Here is a 24,674-nt window from a genome sequence, read left to right as displayed (position 1 = left end):
CATCCACGTCATCTCGCAGGTGAATACATTCATCGATAGTGTGGTTTTGTAAAACTAAATTACCAAAATATATGTACTTAAGTGCCAAGGATCAAAATATGTGTGATTTTCTACCACTTAACCCTATAAAACATGTAGTTTTGGAAATTTACTCTAGGTTTGGGGGACCCGTTGTTTTTCCGTTCAGGGATATTAAGGGCATCACAGTGGGGGCCCACAGATCTCTCTCCCCGTTCACTTCCCCGAAACGTCCCCATGCTGCGCTCCCTCGCCGGCGCCGCCGAGTCGGGGCGCTCGTCGGCGGCCGCGGCGCTCCGGCGGTCCCTCCACGCAGGAGGGCGGGAGGAGGTGGAGAGCGTGGCGTACCGCATGTCCATGCTCCGGCCTCCCCCTGTCGTGCCGAGGAGGGGGCTCCCGAGGAACTCGTGCAGCCTCATCGGCCGCCTCGACGGGCCGGTGCGCCCGTGCGGTGGCAGCTCCGACGAGCGGCCCATGGCGTACACTTTCCTGTCGGTCTCCTCCTCGCCCTCATCCCCGCCCTCCTCGAGTCCGTCCAACTTCCGGTAGCGACCCCACTCTTCTCCCTGAATCGCAATTAGTTTGGATCCCTGACAGAAACGGAAGGCCTTTCTTTGGTCTATCTTAGTGCTAATTCTTCTTAGTAATCTTAGTTGTGTGCGCTCATAGTAAGTTCAATCTTGTGATGCTTGTTGCGGTCGGTTCGTGTGATTGGATGCCCATTCTGTAATAATTGATTTATGGTGCTTAATTGCTACATTTAACTGTGCTATGGGTTGGAATAACCTTTTCATTTATGTTAGGAATTACCTTTTCATTCATGTTGTCTGCAAAATTCATCTAGTCCTAAGTCTTTCCCCTCATTTGTACTAGGCATGTTCAGCTTGCATTTCCAAATTGTTTTGATGAGAAGGCCATTGTTTAACTTTGGGTACTTATTTTTATTATTATGAGTTCTAGGGCCAATTTGTGTTTATACATTGTTTTAACAGATTCATTCTTAGTACATGCTGTATATATCTATCAAAAAAGAGAATATTGATTGGAGTAAAACTGAATCAGCTTAGCAGAGTCTCATTTTCTTTCACAAACCTGTTAATCGTATAGGGGATATTCAAGGTATGCATGGTTTAATGAGGGTTTATTTTCTTGTCCTTTTTGTAGAGCATGAATGAAATGTATATAGTCTTGTTCGGCTCATGATTCCTGTACTTTCGTGTAATGGAGTTTATCACCATTTTTACAATGTTATTATGATCTTGAACAGTGTGACATTGAATTTGCAAGGCGAGCTGGCACATGTAAGCCTAAAGCATTTGAAACAAAATGACCTTGTTTATGTATCTGGCCTTCTGAATTCATATCATAAAGTTGATCCAAGTGGAGAGAAGCATACGTTCTACAAGGTTTGTCAATGATAACTTCTTTTGAACACTTTTTGATGTTCTTTGTGAAATATAAAAGGAGCGCACACCTAGGCCCTAGGACCTTGATGATTTGTATGTCACCAGATTGTGCCTTCTCTAATATATTTTCTATTCCACAACCTTCGCTTATATAGATTATACATCTTCGTATGCAGAACATTTATTAACATCAGAACTTTAGCTCAAATTAAAAATACAAAGTTTGCTCAGAATGTTTGCTTGTTCCGTGCTGCTTTTGTGTTGTGAACACCTTTTGTGGTGGATGTGCATAATTGTCAACAAGGGAAGAAAAGCTACAGGAGTGGCAGTTGGAAACAGGTTCATAGAAAGAGTTTGATGTCCACAAATAACAGCACCATGTCCTTGAGGAAAGTTTGTGCTAGTTGGTTAGTAGATTTTGCACTAACTAGTATATAGCAGGTTAGTAGTGGATTGACATTGGAATAGCAGATACCACCTGCTATATTAGTGGAATAAAAAAACTCAATTTTTTTAAGTTAATCGTGCATACATCAAGAGTTCACAACTCTCTTAACACAATAAAATGGTGACATTTATAGGTCCGAAACACTCATAAAAGATATAGATAGACGTACAACTCACTAGTATATGCACGAAAAGTGGTAGTAATTAACAAGGTAGTCAAAGTTTAGATCTGGATTCTCAAGTAGCCAACATGACTTAACACTGCAACTACAAAATTAAACTTTAAAATTCAGACTTCAGACTCCAGTGCATATAGCAGTTGCTATTTTGTAACCCGCTATTTTGCAGCTGTACCTCATCTCAGTAGCGGTAGTACCCACTACTGCTAATGCGAGCACTGGCTGCTACCACCGCTGCTATTTGGAACCTTGAAATTTGTAATAGTAGTTAGATGCATCATTTAGTTATATCAGAGATACATAGTCAAGAGTTGTTGAAGTTGCACCAAAACATGTTAGTATGCTTGATACCTTAGAAGAAATAAAGGAAGTTCCTCCATCCAGAAGTACTGGTTCCTGCTGTATTTTTCTCTTGACTGTCTTCTCTCTCCCTGTTCATTCTAGATTCTGTTTCTCCCCATTCAAGCCCTCCTTCACCTATTGCTGTTCTTCAAATTGTCCTTACCTGATTTCCTCTGACAAATGTTTAGTTAGCAACGCATTGTGATATTTGTGGCCAAGAAAATATGTTTTCAGTGCAATATCCCTTCCATGCCATTGTGATTCTAACTCCGTCTTTTTTATAGATACATGTCACAGACCTAAACTATGTTCTTGATCAAAATCAGAGGCCTCAAAATGATGAGAATTCTTCAGACAAATCATCAATGCTGTCTACCACAGGTATTTCTGCTGAGTTATCTTGTACAGTTATATTCTTTTCTATTATTTACCAAATCTTCTAACCTTGTACTTTTCAAAAGTTAGATGAAATACTTACAGAAAAGAAGTACATAGATCGGCTTCGCTTGTGGCAGGTCTTCTTCGCTAGCCCTTACGAATGGTGGGACAACCGACAATCCAAGCCATACTCCTACTATCCTGATTTCAAGCACAAGGACACTGGCGAGAAGCTGTGGCTTCGTGCAGATGATCCTCCTTGGGTAAGAAGACAGCTTGAATTGCAAGACCAACAACTGGCAGAGAATGGACACAGGGATGGTAGTAGGACACTGAAAAACCACACATGGAAATCACAAGATTTTGACTGCTCTCCGTCTCAAGATTTTGGCTATTCTGATGACGAAGAATTGCTTCATTCATCAGGTGCATGATATGGGGAGATGTGAGATAATGCTAACTGGTCTCTTGATCTGCAATTATTATGCCTAGCTTCACTGTAGAACTCACTTAGTTGTAGAGGATATAGAGTACTTATGTTAGCGTAGCAAGTTATTAATGGCTTGAATGGCGAATACTGGTAATGTGTGCGGTAACTCATGTACATGCATGATGTGGTGGAAATGTAAAAAAAGTACTTATAATCAACAGATGGTGGAAACCTAAACACTCGAAATCATGTGATTACGACAAGTACTCCCTCCGGCCTAAATAAAATCGATTCCTAGATTCTCGAGGCTAGTTTAGGGTTCATGTGAAATTACCGAAGTACCCTCATTAACTACATCCATCAACAATCCCAATCCCAATCTCTGCATTCTGCACACATTAATTTAGTAACTAGTAGTACTACTACTAGTACTTTAGAGAAGGAGTAGTACTAGGAAAAGAAGAAAAAACGAAATGCATTGCCGCAAGGAAGGAACATCTCTCTAATCTAAGAAAAAGAAATGGTTTGAATTCACATACAAGAACAATAGCAAGAACAAGAACAAAGAAGAACCAGGAATAGAGGAAAAAAAATAACAAGAAGAAGAACAAAGAAGGACCAGGAATAGGGATGGCAGTCGGGCACGACGGGCACGGGTAGTGACTACCCATGCCCGTGCCCGCGAGGTAATTTATGCCCGCGGGCATGCCCGTTACTACGTGACGGGCAAGGAGTACTTCCCATGCCCGTTGCCCGCGGGCGCCATGTGCCCGCGGGTATGCCCGTTTACCCGTCCAAGATCAGTTCAACTATAATTCCCAGTTTCCCACAAGCAAAGACAATGTCACAATTTAAAGAATTTAAAGAAATGGTACAATAGTACCAAGTTCAATACAAGCATTACAAGTTCATTAATCACAACTTCAAATGACATAGTTTAGCACAATCAACAAACTTCAAATGACATAGTTTTGAGGCAGCCAAACAAGCCATCGCATGTAAAGTTTCTTCTTCTTCTTCCTGTTCAGCATGTTCTGCAGATGCATCCACACCAACAGGAGGAGCAGTTTGTGAGGCTTGCTCACGGTCAGGCTGGCTGCTGCTGACCGGAGGAGTAGCACGCCGGCTGCTACTCGCCGGAGTATTTGTATGCTTGCTGCTGCTTGCTGGAGTTGCCATTAGTTCAAATCACTAGCAATCAAATCACAAATAATAGATCAAAATCAGGAGAGACTAGATCGAAAAAAATAGATACCTAGATCTAGAGGAGAGAAGGGGAATAGAAGGGGAAAAGAAGGGGAATACCTTGCGGAGGACTGGAGGCGGCGGCGACCGGAGACGGCGGCGACCGGGGGGAGGGGGGACCACGGCTCGGCGCAGTGGAGGCAGGAAGCAGCAGCGACGGCGGCCGCAAACGGAGGGGGCCTGGATGGAGGACGACCGGCCGGAGGGGTGCTCGGCGCAGAGGTGAAGCCCCTCCCGGAGGCAAAGCCCCTCCCGTCCCCTTCTGCGGCCGTGAGGCAAAGCCCCTCCCGTCCTCTCTCGTCCCCTCACGGCGACGACTGCCCGGCGGCCGGCGGCGGGAGTGGGGGCGCCGGCGGCGGGGGTAGGGGCGCCGGCGGAGACCGGGGTGGCTGGGAGGAGGAGTCGAGGCTGGGAGGCGGCTGGGACTGGGAGTGGGAGGAGAGGCGGCTGGGAGTGGGAGTGGGAGGAGGCCGGAGGGAGAGAAACCCTAAAGATTTTAGATGGTGGTTTTTATACTAAGTTGACTGAGGGCCCACATGTCAGTTGGTTTCGCGGGTAAACGGGCGAAGCGGGCATGGGTAGTGACTACCCATGCCCGTGCCCGTGTGCCCGTTGGGTATATGTTTTGACCCAAAAAAAATACCCATGGGTACTAAATGGAGAACAAACCCAGCTCTATTAGGGTTTTTACCCGCGGGTAAACGGGTAAATGGGCAAAACTGCCATCCCTAACCAGGAATAGAGAGGAAAAAAAAATGAAATCGGGATCCTGCATCCGCCGCCGCCGCGTCCATCCGCCGCGCATCCATCCATCGCCGCTACCGCCGCCGCCGCGTCCATCCATCAGGCCGCATCTATCTCCTACTGTTGCCGCCACATCCATCTCCTGCTGTCACCGCCTCATCCCGCCGCCGCCACTGCATCCATCCATCACCGCCGCCGTCGCCGCTGCATCCATGTGCCACCATGCGCCATCGCGGTGGCTGTTGCCGCCGTCCTTGCAGATAGGAGAACAGCCGCTGTCCTTGCAGATAGGAGCGGAAAGAGGGCGGAGTTGGAGGGAGAGATTGAGTGGGAGAAGCGAAAGAGGGAGGTTGGGAGAGGAAAGGTTGCCGTGTGAACGGAGAGAAAGGAAAAGTTGGGACGCTCTAGCTCCTTCTGGACCACCCATGACCACGCAAGATATTGAATGTGTCTCGTTTTCTGGGCGCGAATCGATTTTTTTGTGGGACAACCACTCTGCCCCAGGAATCGGTTTATTTTAGGACTGAGGGAGTAGGCAAATACATTGAAGCCATATACCAGAACTACCCATGGATTTTTCTTGTCATATTTCGTTCAAAGAGTTGAGGGGAGATAATGCATCGGTTATTCGCTCAAAGGGGTGAATGGAAGATAGTGCATCAAGTTATTCGTGTGGATAGTGTATCAAGCAATTCGCAAGGGCGAATTTTCCTTCCAGGTTAGGTCGCTAGGAACCTACCACTAGAAATAGATGTTCTAACTTACAACCTCTTATTTTAATTTTAAGTGACTGACATGTGAGTCACCCAGCTTGTGGGTTCATATTTTAGCAACCAACGTTCAGTGGGCAGTAAGTCGCCCAGTACTATATCTCATGCTTCATAGCACATCTCAAAGATGTGATGCCGACACACGGTGCATCCTGTAACAGCTTTCATTTATGCAGGTAAGCAGGGGTAAATTCCCCGGTAAGGGGAGCAACAATGAAGCTGTAGAAATGCATTTCTTTCATCCAGTTGTAATTTTCAAGCTGCACATGGATGTCCTTTGGTGATAAGTTGATTAAACCTCAAACACATTTTAGTTGAGGTATATGAATGCCTTCCTGTGGGACTTAAACACTTACAGTGAGTGATCATAATTAAAAACGTCTCCAGAGCAGCAAAATACTGATGGGAAAAAAAATTTGTGGTGCCATTAATCATAAAATCAACAGAATAGACAAATCCATGTCTTGTTGGCATGGATGATACGGTGAAACCACAAAAGCACAACTAGTTTCTGGGCTCCTGTCTGTGGAAGGCACATTCATAGGAAAAAAAGATGAATAAACACCTACGAAAGCGTTCTTTTTTCTTTATCCTCACCTACGAAAGTGTTGGGTCTCGGTATCTCTTGAAGAGGGATTCGATGTCATCAAGAACTTCCGGTGCCAAAGGCCGTGGAGCACTGGTAAATGCATCAATGTTCTCCTTCAACTGATCCATGGTCGTTGCTCCGATGATTGTGCTAGCTGTGAATGGACGGTCACGCACAAAGCCCAGTGCAAGCTGGACTGGAGTTAGGCCGTGCTTCTTGGCAAGCTTGACATATTCATTCGTTGCTTCCTGTCAAAACAAATGCACCAATCAGCAAGTCACCATTTACGGGTGAGAATGAACAGAAAAAAATATTTTGATAAACTGGACAGATGAGAAATGAATCGGAAAATGTTTTGATTTAACTGGTTTGTTGGTTGAAGTATTTGATGGAGTAGAGTACACATACTTTAGCCAACGATGCATTGTAGCGCTCCATGTATCCAGGGAAGAGATTTAGCCTGCTCTTCTTTGATATGTCAGGGTTAGTATCAATATACTTCCCAGTGAGAACACCTCCAGCCAATGGAGAGTAGGCAAGCAACCCAACATTACAGTTATTTGGGTGGCACACTTCAACAAGGTCAACTGCTCAAAAACAAAATTTGGTGAATGTCCACTATGTGAATAAATCCAGTACACTGGTATAAATCATTTTTGCTTTTGCTAGGGCTTAATAGGTTTATCTTAAATCAAGAAAAGCAATAAATTAAGTTATCTAACAATGAATGTTTATCTGCATCTCATGTTTGTTGGAGATAACAGGCAAGGTAACCAATGTTTATGAACAAAAGATATGGCAAAGATATATCATACTTAAGCTCAGAACCAAGAGCATGAAAGAGTCTTGCAATGAATAAAGTGAACGGATAAATGTTATCAGTTTAACCTTCAAAGTGACATCTCACAATTAGACTATAACTGTTCTGGATGCTCACAATCTTTGGAAGTCCTTGAACCTTTGCAGCATGTACAAACTCCATCACTCCATATGAAGTTTCATTGGAAACACCAATATAGCGAACCTAGAACGGTGATTAAAATCAAATTAAACAATGGTTTACAACTTGCCATTATTCACAAACTCTAAATATGCTGTGAGTTTTTGAAAAAAAAAAAAAACTAGAAACTAGTCAAATGCACCTCTACCAAGACAACAGTTACATGCGCTCATATGTTATAAAAAATACACATCTTTAACTGGATGATAAAAGATATAAGTGTCATGCCCTGTTGAAAGGTGGCTCATATGAGGGGCAGGCATGAAGCTACATGGTTGTAAACTTGTAATCCACCGGTCCCACTCACTGACAGAAAATCCTTTCTAAGTGCAAAAAGTGAAGATGCAGTATAAATGCATTACCTTTCCTTCATCAATTAGCTCTTGGAAAGCTTTCAACTGTTCCTCAAATGGAACACTTGGCCTCCATTTGGTTGGGTTGTAACAGTATTCACCAAATAGTGGAACATACCTATCTGGCCTGAAGATATAAAACAAACATCTGGATGAGTCTTGTTTGTTCATCGTTGTGAAGATAGAAACTTCAAACACATAAGTATAACGAGAGTAACTTCTATCTAAACAAGTGTAAGTGAATAGTTAAATAGCTCACGGTATTTCTGTTAAGATAGCAGATACACTAAAACAATTTATATCAGGCAATGGATTGAGTGGTGAAAAGAGAACTCAAATTTACAATTTCCATTTTCATCATTTTTTTCTCGAATACACATGTGCACTAATTTCGTCATATATATTATTTGTATTGGTATACTTTCCAAAGGGAAAATTGCTAGGTAGTCACGGTGTCAGATATATGACAAAATTTAAGATAATGTATTAAATCTTGTATGGGAAGATAAGAATAGAGAAGTGCAAATTACAAGACACTGAGAGCCAAAGATATTTTGTATCCCTAGGTAAGTGCAATAAGATCAAAAGTAGCAGGAACAACAGGAAACAGTAGGTAAAAAGGACACCACATGTCCTTGTTAATACATAAACTAAATTTTCTTCTTGCAATAATGTATATACCCGTCAGATGGAAAATAATATTTGAAAGAAATATACTTTTCCATATGCTATGTAGATAAACAACTGATAGCTGAAAGAATCCGATGAATGGTTATGCATTCTGAAAATGATTGTGCGAATCAAGCTGGCCAAGGACGTCTAAATTATACGAGAAAAAAAAAGGCACTAACCAGTGTATCTGGAGTAAATCAATGTAGTCTGTAGATAAGCGGGAAAGACTCTTTTCGACACTTTCCTTGATATTGGCAGCATCAACACGAACTACTTTCGCATTGTCCCGGAGAAAAGTAGATCGCTCTGAGTAACCTGAAACTTTTGTGGCTAGAATAATCTAGGTGCACAGAAACAAACCACGCAAACACAATGTTTCAGTAACACTGCCAGATATTCCATCATCGGTTGGACATTCAGGGAACTGTTCGTAGTGAAGTCTGAGTTGTATTTACTTATACTCTTCAACTTATTGCAGTTAGTATAATTATGCTACCTAGACCCTAAACACCAAAGTTAAAGAATGATCATATTAAATTGAATAAAGATGATGAATTTCCTGAGTGACTATAGCTATTATCCTGTGGAGGCTGACAGGCTGTGTTTAACCTTCCCACGCATGGATTCAAATTGTATATCTGACATGAACGCCCATATTCCTCTTAGCGAATGCCATAGTTCCTACCTATTTTTTCTTAATTTAGTATGTGATAATAAATGCAAGAGCTTATTTTAGTTACCTTATCTCGTGGCTTTGATTGCATCCAACTGCCTATATATAGATCAGTTCTTCCTTGAGTCTCTTTTCTGGGTGGCACTGGATACTAAAGGCGAAATGGAGAAAGGCTGTTACAAAATGAAAAACTAAAGCAATTGCCGCTCCGTAAATCAGGAGAAAAGAAAACAGAAGGAATGTACTAATTAACCATTTCTGCTGTGTCAAGGATATTGACACCTTGATCGAAAGAATAAGAAAGAATATCGTGCGCTTCCTTCTCCGTGTTTTGCTCTCCAAATGTCATCTGAACAAAAAGCAGGATTAGCATGGGATGTAAAATTAAATGTAAAAAACAACAAGAGCAGGAAACATGATCTCCAGTTATATATGCACATACTGTTCCAAGAGTGACCTCACTGATGACAAGGTCTGAATCTCCCAGCTTCCGATACTGCATCTGCGACTGCGCCTGCGCCCGAATTCTGCTGCCGATGCGTCTCCTGTGCCATATCTCAGGCCGACGGGAGCACAACCCCGATAAGGTATTGCCATGTGATGAGGATGGGTTTGCAGTGAATGCAGATACGGCCATTTGTTGCATGCTGAAGTTCCCTGTTCTCGCACAATTCCAACAAATTAACAAGGTTAGACAACAAGTAAACAACCAACACTAGATCATATATGCACACATTTCTCTCCACCCAAAAAAAAAAAAACTCACACCGTTAGGAGAGCACGAAAGCACCCGTCTCCCTAAATCCCTATGCAGAATTAAACAATTCTTGGATTCGTTGGCCAGGGCGTCTACTCATGATTCATGAAGTGGAGAGAGGGAGGGATGATTACCAGCACAAACCTGGTCGCCGGCCGTGCGCGCGTGGAGGATTCCGCACAGGGGAGGGGAGAAGGCTACGGCGGCGGCGGAGGGCGCGAGGAGAGGAGGCGATGCGGTCGAGGGGTAGCCGTGGCCCGTGGCTCCGGCGGGACCGCAGTTTGGATAGCACTATAGCAGGAGGCACGGGCCGCACGGCCGGCCAACGGGAAAAAACAAAAAAAAATAAAAGAAAAGAAAAGGAAAAGGATATGTGGTGGGCGGGTGGGAATGGGATACACGCAGCGAGAATAATCAAGGTTTTTGGTTATGAATGAGAGCGGCAATTGTACGAAAAAAAATTGAAAATATACCTTTTTTTTTTTTGCATAATTTGCGTTTATATACATCCATGGCAAGTTTTGCGAAAATAGATCTAACCCGTGTCGCGGCGATGCAGGAGCGACGCGCAAGCGCGAATTTGGGACACGGGACCTGTGCCCGCAGCAGTCACGCACGTTGGAGGATGCGGTCCTGCACATTGGGCATGCGGCACCGGGGCGCACCCGCACATTGGGCATGCGACATCACGGTGGTTTGCAGGACCGGTCGGCACCAGCTTGGTCCCGCAGAATGCTTATGCAGGACGGACTTCGGTCCCGCGCACCACAGTGCCACATATTGGAAACGCGGGACTGCTCTTAAATTAACCCCTCCTAAACTTTAGGTCCAATCACTTTTAAACTTTTGTGTGTAGTTAAAACAAATCAACCACTCCTAAACTTTAGGTCCAATCATTCCTAAAATTTTGCACACAGTTAAAACAAACTGAGAATCCTAAACTTTTGCGCAGAAGGGAGGGGGGTAGGGCAGTCGCGCGCACCGGTCGTGCGGGACCGAGGCCGTCGCGTGCCTTGGTTGTGCGGGACCGTGGTGGTCGCTCATTCCGGGAGCGCGGGACCGATGCTCCCACTTGGCCGCATGCAGATCCGTGCCGCTCCCGCGTGCTTCCTTTGTCATCTCATTCACGTGAAGTTGTCTCCCACGATGCGTGCTGCTGCTAAAGGTAGACAAAATATAAATCCGCGCCGTCAATACAGTAAAAACGTCAATCATGTCTTTTCTTTTCGTTTGAAGCTCACCCCATAAACTAAGAGGGAGGGTGAGAGATGTGATGCCCCTCACACAAGAGCTGCACAAAAGAGAGGAGACGCTACTCCTGCAGAAGAGAGAGTAGCATTGTGAAAAAGACGAGAGCTAGAGAAAACATTTTGGTGAGCTTCCAACAATTGAAGAAATAGAGGTAAATTAGTAATATAAATATTATCAAGTATACGTGGCGATGGCTTGTGCATTAGATGTAATTATTAGTGTATTGGATAAGTTATAATTTAGATAGTGTTCATATATTACATATAAATTGTTTGGTTATATGGCATGTTTAGAAATTTTAGGTACCACTTACGTTAGAAGTCGATAAATATGTAGTATGAATGTAGTTTGAATATAGAATGGGTTTAGTATTATATTTGTTGTACATAAGATGTGCATAAATTTTTATTAGTGTGTTAGGCCGTGGGGAGAAATATATATATATATATATATATATATATATATATATATATATATATATATATATATATATATATATATATATATATATATATATATATATATCGAAATTTCTTTAGTTGTATGTACGATATCTGAACAAGATAGAGAAATGGGTAAAAAATATATTAGTTTAGTATGTACATAGAATGATTAGAATGATTGTAGTATTATGTTTTTGGGTACATAGTAAGGGGAAAATTTTAATTAGTATTTAGAGCCGTGCCGCGTGAATAATTGAATGTGGTAAGAAATATTTTTAAGTTGAGTGTACCATTTGAGAGTGAATACGGCAAATGAAAGAACAAAATTTAGAGGTAACTTGCACGACAGTTGGGATTGATATAAATAGTATGGATTTTGCAAGATTTATTATTGACATATATTCATTATTTTGAAGGTTATAAGTGTGAACGTGGTGCATTAAATTTAGAAATTACAAGTTCGGAGAAGGACGATAAATAAATAGGAGACATAGAGGTAAGCATGTATATATTTTTATGTGTTTAAACTTGGTAATTATTATTATGTTGTTAAATTTGCTGCATTTAGAGACAAATTTCAATAGTTGAGTATTATGTTGAGTATTTAGAAACAAAATTAGTTGAGTATTATGTTTTATTGTACATAATACGTGGATAAATTTCAATAGTATTTAGAGACGCGTTGCGTGGAAAATTAATGTAAAAAAATTTGAATACATTAATATGTATCCATGAACCATTTGTTACATTTGGATAGTAAACCAGCGAACATATATTAATATGATATTATAATTGTTGCTTAACCTTTGAAATATGAAATTAAAACTTGATTTAGGGATTCACTAAATGTGCAAATCATTTAAAATAATAAAATGAACAAGGGAATAAATTTTCTTAAGAAATCATGGTGTGAGTTAATTTTCTGAAATTCTCCATGAACTAAAATACTCTATGGAATTATCGTGAAATTTTCGAAGCTATATTGGTAATTTTAAAAGTGCAATAATAATTTCAGCAATTATTAAAAACATAAAAGCAAAGAAAATACCCAATTAGTATTGGGCTGATTTCAGCCCATTTGAGGAGCATGGTGTAGGGAAGTGGGTAAAATCAGCCACCTATTGAACTCTAGTCTTTGGTGATTTTAGCCCATTTTGATTTCAGCCCACCATCAGATGAGTGTAGGAAATGGGCCGAAATCAGCCCAACAGTGATGGAGGGATTTGATTTGTTTTTCATTTAAACTAATTGCTAAAATGATGTTTGCGATGTAAAAATTAAATCCTTCGATTGAACAGTTGGAAGAAAGTTTGAGGGAGTGTTTTAATATATTGAAAATTTAATAAAAAAATATATAAGAATGATTTATTAAGGGAATTTTGTTTTTAATTGTAAGGTCATTCAATTTTCAATAGTTTCATATGTTAAATAATATCCAAATTTTGTTAAAAAAAACTCAATTATAGGTATGTCACCAACCTTTAGTTTAATAAAGGCCGTCAAAATGCTTCACATACAAAATGAAAATGACATAATCCATATCTTCATTTGTGAGTATCGTTCTCATCAACCTCGTACTCACTACTATAGTTTTGATTAAGAGTTAACTTTACGACTTTTAGTCATATATCGTAATATTTCTTATAGTGTGATTAGAGTTGGGTCGTATGTAATGCAATTGTTTATTTGTTTAGGAATAGCAAACTTTAGAGTATATTATGGCGATGGGGATATTATGTCCAACGAAATGGGTGTTGACTTGAGCAACTTTAGTCAATGCACACTGTATCACCCAAATCCGGACAATCTAACAATGCCCGAAGTGTGGTACTGGTTGACATTCTCATTCTCATTGGACCCACAAGTTTATAGTGTTAATGTCAGTCTGCTATGGAGTCATTCGGGCACAAACATCCAATGGCAACTGAAAGAAGTAACCCGAAGTCAATCATGAAAGGATTGGTTGCAAGGTTGCAGACGCCGAGGATACAAGATGGCCATGTTGGTGCAGGCTTGTCCGAGGAGGGCTCGACCAAACAGTTCGTTTGGTCAGTTCAATATGCAGGGAGATGCATGTGCTCAATCGAGTGCATTTAATGTGGAAGTCTCCCAGCATAATGAGGACAATATCGGCATTGACATGCAGAGCCTGCATATCGAACAAGTTGAACAAACAGAATTGCCGAGCACGGTGCAACAACATGCGATGGGTGAAGCCGATGAAAGGGGAAGAGATAAATGCTACAGTGGACGAGATTGAGAGGTGTCACACCCTAAAAATCCTAAATATATAAATTGTTGTTTAATTAGAATTATTAGAAATGATTTTAAAAGCCTAGAAGAGAAAATCTAATTTTAAATAATAAATTCCAATATAAAATGGGGCCAGATAAAATTTCATTAAATACTTTGCTTGATTCTATAGTTCCTGGAGTTTTCTGGGATTTATTTGAGCCAAGGAAGTATTTTTAATAAATGGAATTGCATTTCATGAATAATTTAAATTGGAAAAGGTTTTAAAAGTTCTCTTTTGGCTTTGGGCCGAAAGTCGGCCCAAAACCTTCCCTCTCTCTCCTCTTAGGCCCAGTCAGCCCGCAGCCGCCCGCGCGCGCGCGCTCGGCCGCTGACAGGTGGGTCCCACCTGTCGGACTCGTCGTCCTCCTCGCGCCGAAACCCTAGCCGCGCCGCGCCGCCGCCGCCTTTCCAATTCGGCCGCATCTTTCCCGATCCGGTGAAATCGTTTGAGGGGAAATGCTCCCCGGGATCTTCTCTACCTTTTTCCTTTTGGAATCGATCGCCAATTCGGTTTGGAAATCCGTGGATTCGAGTTTGATTCGGATTGATCTCTCTCCTCCAAACCCTAAACCTTCCATCGCGTCGCCGGTCGCCGTGGGCCTTCGCCGCCGCCTCCTTGCCACTATAAAAGGACCCCCGGTGTCTCCGCTATCCGTCGCCACCCTCGCCTTTGCCCGCCGCCATCTGTAGCGCCCTAGCACCGTGCAGCCGTGCGCCGCCGTCGCCGCCGCAGCTCCAGCCGTGCGCCGCCGTCGCTCCGGTCGTTGTCGCTGCTCTGGGAGGTCACCGTCGTGGTCACCAAGCCGTCGCCGATCTCGTCCACCCCTCCGTCGTCGCCGTAGGTCGCCGGAAAATCGCCGTCGTCGTCAAGCTGAAGGTCACCGCCGCTTCTTCCTCGACGCCGTCGCCGTCCGCTGATCTTCTGCCGCTGTTTTGGTCACCGGTGAGTTCGCCACGTCGCCCTCTACGTGTTGGTGTCCTCCGTTCGCGTTGTCGTGCCGTCGTTCGCCGGCGAGCTTGCGCGCCCGAGCCGCCGCCGGTGATGACGTCATCGCCGACGTCATCGTTGCCGTCCGTCGTAGACCGGTCGTAGACCGTTAGATCTTGGCCGTTCGTTGTGGATAGGATCGATCTCGGCCGTTCGTTTCCGTGAGCCGCTGCCGTGCACCCGGTCCACCGCGAACCCTAGCCGCTGACGCAATAATTCCCTTTTCCTTTTCAAAAATAATTCATTATTGTGTCATAATTCAATTAAAACCCATATAAGTGTTTTAATCTGATTTAATCCTTAAAAATTCATAACTAATTCATCTTAGCTCGGATTTAGTTGGTTCAAGTCTCTAATTTTTTCTAAAATTGAGATCTACATGTTAAAAATATCCACATGTACTGTTCATGCTTGTTTATGTGCTGTTTTGGTGATTTTGCCCTTTTCTCTTTAGATTCCGACGTTTCCGGAGAGTCTGAGTTTGCAGGAGAAGATTTTGAAGAGTTCCAAGGCCAGCAAGGCAAGTCACACAGATCCCAAACAACCCTTTGAGCATGTTGATCCCGTTTAAGGCTATTGTTTCTATTCAACTATTGCATTTATTTTCGAATGTCATTGGGTGGAATTAACCTATTGTTTGTTATAGCCCTTTTGTTCTTGATTACTTTATTCCTTGATACCTTGGGTTATTATAACTTGACTAGTTGGGCTTTATATATTGGTTCAACTAGATATTAGATATGATTGCTTAGCCATGCTTAGAAACATTAGCACACTATTGGGATAACTTATGACTCACTATTATTTAATGATGGCTTAATGATAGCTCATGATGGTTAATCATGACTGGTTAATTAATTAATTTGCCAACTAAAACCTGATAATGGTGGGTTGTGAGCACATGGTTTTGATGGCCGTGCTCATGACAATTAAGGACCGGTTCACGAGTTTCGGTTGTGAAACATTAACCGTGCCAACCACAAGCCAGCGTGGGCAACAGCTTTACCTTTTGTATAGCATGGTTCATTGCGGAGCACCAGACTGAGAAGTGGCGGAGATAAGCCCACTGGGAGTCCATGCCTTGTTTATAAGGGGGTGATTATGATCCAGGAATGGTGCGCTGTGGTGGATTGTGTTGTGCGAGGGGTACTGTCACAGCTCATTTCTGAGATACCGTGGTGGTATTGAGGTGCATGGTGACATGTTGTGGGGCTGTGTCTTGTGGGTACAGTGGTACACCTCTGGCCAGAGTAAAACTATTCGAATAGCCGTGCCCGCGGTTATGGGCGGGTCTAACAATGTCTTTCGTGATTAGTTTCACACTTCTCACCATAATAAAAGATGCTATAACTGGTAATAATTTGATTAGCTCCTGGTTTGGAATGGTATATTCCTGGTTTGGAGATAGAACTGTGCAGCCGGGATGGTTGTTCAGAATGGTTGGGCCTATGCAACAGGGTATGTTGTATAGCGTTGGATTAATATTGTTTAATTACTACTTAACTATTTTATTAAATTCTGAAATGTTTATTAAATGCTGTTTATGCAAATGAAACCCTACTTTGCCATCCTTTGTTATCCTGTGCACTTGCATATTTGCTGCGTGGCTTGCTGAGTATGTCATATACTCACCTTGCAATCATTCATCAGAGGAGGAGTTCTACAGTGATGCTGATGGTGTGGAGGATTAGGTGTAGCCCTGGTCAAGCTGCCTGTGGAGTGGAGTCGTCTGCGCCGTTTATCTTATTTTTTCGCTGCTTAGATCTTTATTGATTGAGAGGAACTATCTACCTCTGTAATGACATTTTATTCGCTTATTAATTAGAGTAATAATTGTACTCTATTATCAATTTGTTATTGTGTGCCTCGGCTGATTCCTGGACGAGGGTTCACACACATGTAAGCGTTTGGAATTTTGGATAGAAATTCCGGGTGTGACAAGAGGGTTGATAGGCATGCTCGTGAGGATGAAGCTAACTTGGCTCAGGAGGAGGATGAAGAGGCAGATGATGATGAGTACGAAGTCCAACCTGTTCCAGCATCATGGAACCGTGAAGATCTTGGATATATCGGAGAGAACGAGCTGCAGGATACAAATATTTTTCGAGCATCTCATAGTAAATAAAAGATTCTTCACAGGTATCAGGTGGCTAGGCCTATACAAACAACAACAGGAGGATCACAGTGGCATCAAGGTTCACATCGGTACCGGGTAAAACTGTTTCAGAAAATAGTTTCGCACAGATAGCTTGTTAACTTCTCATCTAATACTATTATATATAATCTAGCATTCGCACGTATGTATATGAAAACTTATGAATTATATTTGGTGCTATTTTTAATCATTATAGTTATGGTAACCTTTCTGTAAATTAAACCAAAATCTGTACGTATCATTATGAAAATCGTCCAAAAATTTAGCTCTTTTTCATGCACAGTTTTTATTGAAGTACAAGTGGCCTAACTTATAGAATTAATTGTTGTACCCAATGCTAATTTAATCTAGGGACTTAAAAGTACGAGAAAATTCCCTATGTAGTATAAAAAAAAGTTGCTCTACCCTCTATAGCACCCAAACTTAAAAAGTTCCCTATCTAGTCACTTCTAAAATTTCCCTTCCCTATGTAGCACTTATGTTAGTTTTTACACTTGACGGTGTTAACTAGCAGGAGAAAAGACGGTTTTGCCCTTCTTTAGTTTTCAGACTTGCCCGTACATGATCGTTGGTATTTTCGACATGTTTTCTCTTGATTTAACGTAACACTGCAAATATAACATGTCGATCCACTCTTTTGAAAAAAATAATTATCCTCTTGTGGTTTCACTTGTCATTAATTAACTTAAGTAATTAGTAACTAACATAATGTACAGGCAAGTCTGAAAACTAAAGAAGGGTAAAAGCGTCTTTTCTCCTGCTAGTTAAAACCGTCAAGTGTAAAAACTAACGGAAGTGATACATAGGGAAGGGAAATTTTAGAAGTGCCTAGATAGGGAACTTTTTAAGTTTGGATGCTATAGAGGGAAGAGCAACTTTTTTTGATGCTAGATAGGGAATTTTCTCTAAAAGTACTGGACACACTATTTTTATGGACTAATTTTCCAAATTCACTAAAATTATGTGGTGGTCTCGCCTTTTGTTTTCTGAACAAAATTAGTGCTATTTTCGAATTCAATATTCACATGTAGAGATTATTGCAGGTAGTACAGCGGTGATCCCTTCTATTCCGCATACAAGTACCACTGATCAATGGCAGGGAGGGTTTGTGCGGTTCGCAGGATCCAGCCAAATGGTTCCCCCAATGCATACAGAAGCTGGAAGCTCGCAATTCCAAGGAGCGTTTTCCGGTAGTTCAATAAACACACATGTTAATGTTCATCATTTTGTAATTTACTGAGTCAAGCACATATTTGCTTATTTTTGCAGGTGTACCTCAAGTTAACATGCCCGTGTTTTCAACGGGTATGAACGATCAGTGGCAAGGAGCTCCCACATACAACACATGTTCGTACATAATGTGTTTTACGATCTTTATATTGCGATATTAAATTAGCGCTGCACCTGCAGGGGATGTACCAAATGTCCATAAATGAAAACACACCACCACAAGGACCAAGCTTTCTCGAAATGTTAGGCCATGGAGATTGGTTGTTTAGTCAACCACCTCCATGGAGATTGGTTGTTTAGTCAACCACCTATCATGCAACCACAAACAATAGGTACAAATTATAATTTACTACAAAATATTTTATTTCCATTATGTGTGTACGCTACAACTTTGCATTCAATGTTTTGTAGGAATGTACAACCCTGAACAAATGATGGGATATGCTGGCAGCACATAGTCCTACGGAGAACCATATAGCTACGGTGGGGGGTCGTCAACAGCACAACACGAGATAGGACCGTCACAGCTTGATGAATCGCCACCAGTAACTCAGCGACCCAAAACTACGGCCACGTTGATCTCAGCGGTGTTGAGGTGGTCCGTAGGTCTGTCCGCGAGCGACATTCACCTAAAAGATTATCTTTGTCAGGATGCAGACCTCCAACCGGTGCTAGAAGAAAGGGAAAGAAAAAGGACACTAACACGTCACGAAATTTCGATGATGAGGCTAATGAGTAGAACGCTTTTATATTTTGCTCATTCAAACTAATATGTAATGTTGTGTGTTAAAACTTTCTAATGTCTCAGCTACATTTCTAAATTAATAAACTTTAAATATTTACCTGCCTTTCCATCCCGAATACTTACAAATATTTACCTTTACATAACACTTTAGTGGGTTTGAACACTTTGCGAATTCATGGCATTATCTTATGGTAAGCCCCCAATATGCACCATAAATCATCGCGTACTCAGTTCATACCACAATATAGGGCCTGTGAATTCGCAAAGTACACTAACCTATTGAAGCTTACACCAATGATATACTATTCTTGAGTCTGCTTCTTTCGTTCGTAACGTTCCTTTTATAGGCACTCAACGAGTAGGCTCTAACCAGACAACACATGAAAAAAGCTGGGAAGAATCACTCTCTTTTTCTCTTTTGTTTCTGTTTCTGGCTGAGCATATCACATGCAGCGAGATTGTTTCTGGCTTAGCATGTCACGGGGAAGTAACGAAATATTTACCTGCCTTTTCTTCATGAACACTTTGAAATATTTACCTTCACACAACATTTCAGTGGGTTTGAACGCTTGACAAATTCATGGCATTATCTTATGGTAAGCCCCCAATACGCAGTGCAAATCATCGCGTACCCAGTTCATACCACAAGATAGGGCCTGTGAATTCGCCAAGCGCACTAACCTATTGAAGCTTACACCAATGATAAACTCTAGGAATATGAGTTATTTGCTCTACGGATATGAGTTATTTGCTCTAGTTGAGTCTGCTTCTTTCGTTTCGAAACGTTCATTTTATAGGCACTCGTCGAGTAGGCTCTCTAACCAGACGACAACAAACTTTCGGCGAACAACACGTGAAAAAAGCTAGCATCACTCTCTCTTTGTTTCTGGTGGCTGAGCATGTCACATGGAGCGAGAGGACAAAGAACTTTCAGTGGACAAAACAACTTTCGGTGCGGTCCCGCGGAATGGAGGCGCGGAGTAGCTGTGCATTCCCGTCCTAGGGTGATGCCATGATTTTTTGTGGCCAACTTTGATCGTCTGTCTTATTTAAAAAAAATAAAAACATTAGTCACACATAAATTAGTATTCATGTTTTATCATCTAATAATAATAATAATAATAATAATAATAATAATAATAATAATAATAATAATAATAATAATAATAATAATAATAATAAAATTTAAATAAAATGAACCATCTAAATTGGGCATAGAAACTTATAGTTGGACTTAAAATTGGAAAAAGAGGGAGTGTGGTTGACGGGAGCTGGGCTGTGGGACCGGCGGCTCGGTGCCACAGAATGGCGCTGCGGGACCGCCTCAATCCCGTGCCTTGCGACCGGTCTAGGAGGCGGGCGCCACGGAGTGCGTGGGTGCCGCCGATTGGGGTTGCAGGACCGTCTCAGTCCCGCGCCTCCACTCCGCGCGATCGGCCGGCCAGGCGGCCGGTCCCGCTGCCACCACCACTCCGCACAGCCACGCCGCGGGACTGACTCGGTTCCACACCCCCAGTCCACGTGACCGAGCCGGTCCCGCACCCCCAGTCCGCGCCACCGCGTTCCCGCGCTGCCATCTCGTTCCTGCTTTCCCAGCGCGCGAGGAAGGTATATTTGCGCAAAACTTTATCTCCGACGTATATAAATGCAAATTATTAAAAAAAAGTATATTTTCACATTTAATTCGAAATTGTACTACGTGTGAGTGACTATATGACGCTGAAAAAATTTGCATAATTCACTTAAATGGAAGAGCTTACTTTGATGACACCCACTTCTGTTTCCAAGTCAGAAAGCTGAGCCAAGCGAAATGACATATTTGCAAATAAAAATAATTTGTGAATAAAACTTTTATATACGTGTTCTTAACGATCTACTCCCTCCGTCCGAAAATATAAGTATTTTTTATCCTGACACGGTATACGAGATGCCACTTTGACCAACAATATCTATAAAAATAAATGTTTTAAATAAAAGTGAGTTGCATATTATGACAGTTTGTTTAATGATAAATCTAGTAACATCAATTTTACATGATTGATCTTTTTATTTTTTACTATTATTGGTCAAAGTTAAAAATGTTTGACTTGTCACTATGCTAAAAATGCTTATATTTTGGGACGGAGGGAGTAAAAGAAAAGGCTGAAAAATAAACTTCGATAAAAAAAACCTCAAAATCAGCTCCAAATTTAAGGTTGAAAAATTCAAATTTTGGCTGATAAGCATAAGCTTAAGCGAAAAGATGAGTGGTCCCATCGTTTTGCTTTTTAGGGGGATAAGCCAAACGACATATTTGCAAACGAAAAATAGTTTATGAAAAAAAACTTTTATATACGTATTCTTATTGCTGAAAAATAAACTTCGATGAAAAACTCCAAAATCAACTTTAAATTTAAGGTTGAAAATTCAAACTTTAGCTGATAAGCATAAGCATAAATGAAAAGATGAGGCTGGACGTCCCATATGTATAGGGGTGAATCCAGCGTGGGTGCTGGGGGACTCGAGTCTCCCCTACCCCGCTGGATCACCATTGATAGAAGGGAAGATGAAAGGGGAAGAACAGTGAAAAAAAAAATAAAGAGTAGGGGGACTAAAGAAGGAATAAGGAGATGGGTCCTCTCTTAAATCTTGTTCTGATCCGCCCCTGTATATGTAAGGACTTTGGTGTTGTTTGCATTCAGACAGAAGGAAAAGATGCTGAGAAACTAATATCCAACAGTGAGATACTGCAGGAATGCAGAGTAGGAATGACTAACTTGAGGAGTTTACAGTAAATTAGTTATCTTCTCTTGTATCGTTTACATATTCGCTTTATGGAATCGTTTTCAGGACAATATCATGGTCGAAGAGATTTTTTTTTTGACGCAAGAAGAGATTGTTCCAAATCAAATAAGTTCATCCAGAGTAAGGTATGTTCTTTCCGAGGTTTATCATATGACATTCTTATATTCCTAACACCCTCTATTAATTGAATACTGACATGCGAGCCCTGCATTTGTTTGCAATATCAAATTACAGAGAATGCATAAGAAGATGCCTATCAATTAAATATCTTATTATTCGTGATGAAGTCATCAAGTACATTGGTGAACACAAACTCTACAAGGAAGCTGACGGCAGCGATACAAGCTTACCATTAGGCCATTTACAATGCAGTGATGTGTCATTCTCCCTCGCCATTCCACGTCGGCAAAGCAGGAGGGCACACGCCACGTCTGCTTCTAGGCCCACCAGAATGAGGTTCGAGTGTTCAAAGATGGCCACTGGTTCTTGGCGAAAAAGAGGACGAATGAAGCTGGGAGACGACGCTGCTTCCGCGTTGTGGAGCGAGTGGCATCACCCTCCTTCCCATGCCAGCCGCCTAGCCCGTCGTCGCTGTCCGCAGCCGTTGAGCTCGTTCTCGTCCCTGCCATCGGAGCTCGCCGGCCACACCGCCCCCGATCCGCTCAACCTGAAGCTCGCCGGCCACTCCGTCGCTCGATTCACGCCGGTCGGAGGAGAGCCAGAGGAGAGGGGTCGCCACCGTGGGAGCCGAGGTCGCCGGCCGCGCCGCCCTTGCAGGGCCGGAAGAGGAGGAGGAGGGGAGGCGCTCGAGCCTCCGGTTGCGAGTGGCATTGGAGTGAGCGGCGCCAGCGGTCGTGGGGGACAGGAAGGGCGTGTCGCCGCCGTGTCGCCCGGAGCTCGCCGGCCGCTCCGAGGTTGCCCCGTACCGCCAGATCCGCGTTGCCGGCCTGGGGAGGAGGGCAGCGCGGCGACGACCATGGTGGCAGCGACGAAACTACGGCCGCAGCCATCCTTGCGCCGCGCCCGGACGAGCCGTCGCCACTGGATCTGGCGAGCTGCCACGCCGTCGTCGAGACTCGTCGCTGCCACGCCTTCTTCGAGACTCGTCCCCACCATGCGAGAGGAGGGGAGGCCAAGAAGTTCGCCGCCGTCGAGCGCCAAGCCCGCCACCCCGCCAAGACCGCCGCCGTCGTCGCCTCCTTGCTGCCGAGCGAGTGGCCTCCATGCCAAGACTGCCGCCGTCGTCTCCTCCTTGCCGCCACCGCCGTCGTCCCCAGATCCACCGACGCTCCGCCCGGCCACCCCAGCGCCGTCTCCACTCGCCACTGCTCCGCCCGGCCCCGTCGCCGTCGAGGCCGCCGCTCCGCTCGAACGCCTCAGTGCCGGCTCCGCTCGAGCGTGAGAGAGGGGAAGGAGCAACGTTGGGCTCGAGGAAAGGGAGAGAGAGAGAGCGGAAAGGTGGAGAAAAAAAAAAGGAAAACTATATTTTTGTGGACCCCACTTGAGGTACTGCATTGTGAAGCTTGTACCTCTCAGTGTTCCTCAGCATATGTGGCAGATCAGGTCCAGCATTTTAGGTGACGCATTGCTATTGCCCTTAGGCAAGAGTTGTGTGGCCTGTGGGCATATCTATTTTGAGATATTCAATTGAATTGAATGATGAGCAGCAATCAAGCAATCAGGGCTCTTTTGCAACAAAGGACTTCTGAAGGCATTTAAGAGGAATTCAATCATATAAAAAGTTTTCCTATATAGTCAATTGGATCATAGGAATAGCATTCTAAAGAAATTAAATCTGTAGACTTTAAGGTGTCAGGACACTTCAATTTATTTTTCTGTTTGTGCGTTTTGAGAATCATACACTTGGAGCATCCGAGGAGCTCATCCAAAATTGATATTTCATATACCTTTATAGATGGCCATAAAAAAGATAGCTCCTTCGTATCCCTTCTCAATCCAATAGGTCATCCATATCATATTCTTTTATATTTTAGTAATATTTTTCAACTAACCTTATATTTATATTATTTGTATATTTATATTATTTTTAGGGGCTATATTTTGAATGACTATTAATGATGTTATTTATCGTGATAATATTTTGAAATAAGTAAATTATAATGGATATAATTTTAATTGGTAGTTTTTTAATTGATATAGTTGCATTGAGTGAGCATTTTTTTTTTCAATTTGATGTGTTCAATTGCTAGCTTTCCAACGGCTGTCGGTGAGTTCACCTATCGAGAAAAATCATAGCAACTTAAATAAAATAAAGATAAAAGCAGAAAAAAATATAGTAACATAAATCTACTTTATTCCTCGTTTTCTCTTTTTTTTTTCTCTCTGCTCTTCTCTAATCTTCTATACTCTTCTCTAATTCTTTTATTCTCTTTTATTACAGGTCCGGATGCACGGCAGCGGGCGGCGGGTAGGCGGAGGAGGCATGCGACAACGTTGGGTGTAGGCGGCTGCTGCCGGTGGCGCTCTCCAACCAGATTCGGTATGGCTCTCCCTCTCTATCCTCACTCCACGGCTACACCCTCTCTCTCCACCCTCAGGCGACGACGATGATGGAGGAGAGCGGAACTCTGGATGGGGACGGAAGCTTGATTCGTTGTGATATGGCGTGGGGAGAGAGACATGCTATATTTGCCTTTTCTCTTCTCGTTTTGGCGCATGCGCTACTTTTGGAGGAGCGATGGCGTATTTGCTAGAGGCCAGTTTTACGCTCCTATGCCCAAATTTCGGATGCCAGCAGATGCTCTTATCTCGTACAAACA

The 24,674-nt window shown here is 42.7% G+C and overlaps 2 protein-coding genes and 2 long non-coding RNA genes across 5 annotated transcripts; 2 read left to right on the top strand and 2 right to left on the bottom strand.

The window, feature by feature from the left end:
* Positions 1–218: 218 nt before the first annotated feature.
* LOC9267160 (protein OSB1, mitochondrial) lies at positions 219–3,466 on the top strand. Its single transcript, XM_015773207.3, has 4 exons — positions 219–563; positions 1,286–1,424; positions 2,677–2,773; positions 2,858–3,466. The coding sequence occupies exons 1-4, from the start codon at positions 256–258 to the stop codon at positions 3,202–3,204; spliced, it is 891 nt and encodes a 296-aa protein (XP_015628693.1). The 5' UTR covers positions 219–255; the 3' UTR covers positions 3,205–3,466.
* A 2,896-nt stretch (positions 3,467–6,362) lies between these two features.
* LOC4333437 (uncharacterized) lies at positions 6,363–10,270 on the bottom strand. Of its 2 annotated transcripts, none has more exons than XM_015773045.3 (9): positions 10,138–10,270; positions 9,689–9,903; positions 9,500–9,595; positions 9,314–9,397; positions 8,753–8,913; positions 7,911–8,028; positions 7,437–7,572; positions 6,957–7,135; positions 6,363–6,796 (listed from the first exon to the last, which is right to left on the bottom strand). In XM_015773045.3, the coding sequence occupies exons 2-9, from the start codon at positions 9,890–9,892 to the stop codon at positions 6,557–6,559; spliced, it is 1,218 nt and encodes a 405-aa protein (XP_015628531.1). In that variant the 5' UTR covers positions 9,893–9,903; positions 10,138–10,270; the 3' UTR covers positions 6,363–6,556. The 2 variants fall into 2 exon arrangements, with proteins under 2 accessions (XP_015628531.1, XP_015628532.1); XM_015773046.3 differs by having other exon boundaries at positions 10,148–10,270.
* Positions 10,271–11,278: 1,008 nt separating this feature from the next.
* Positions 11,279–16,906, top strand: LOC136355833 (uncharacterized). Its single transcript, XR_010740324.1, has 4 exons — positions 11,279–11,405; positions 12,114–12,193; positions 15,435–15,500; positions 16,631–16,906. It is a non-coding gene; the product is annotated as an uncharacterized lncRNA (long non-coding RNA).
* Positions 16,907–18,710: 1,804 nt separating this feature from the next.
* On the bottom strand, positions 18,711–19,876 carry LOC9268729 (uncharacterized). The gene is made up of 2 exons (XR_001544269.3): positions 19,614–19,876; positions 18,711–18,994 (listed from the first exon to the last, which is right to left on the bottom strand). It is a non-coding gene; the product is annotated as an uncharacterized lncRNA (long non-coding RNA).
* Positions 19,877–24,674: the final 4,798 nt, after the last annotated feature.

Source organism: Oryza sativa, chromosome 3 (genome assembly GCF_034140825.1).
Source record: "Oryza sativa Japonica Group chromosome 3, ASM3414082v1".
Classification (NCBI taxonomy): Eukaryota; Viridiplantae; Streptophyta; class Magnoliopsida; order Poales; family Poaceae; genus Oryza; species Oryza sativa.
Note: the sequence above shows the minus strand (reverse complement) of the source record. Positions and strands in the feature narration are given on the sequence as shown.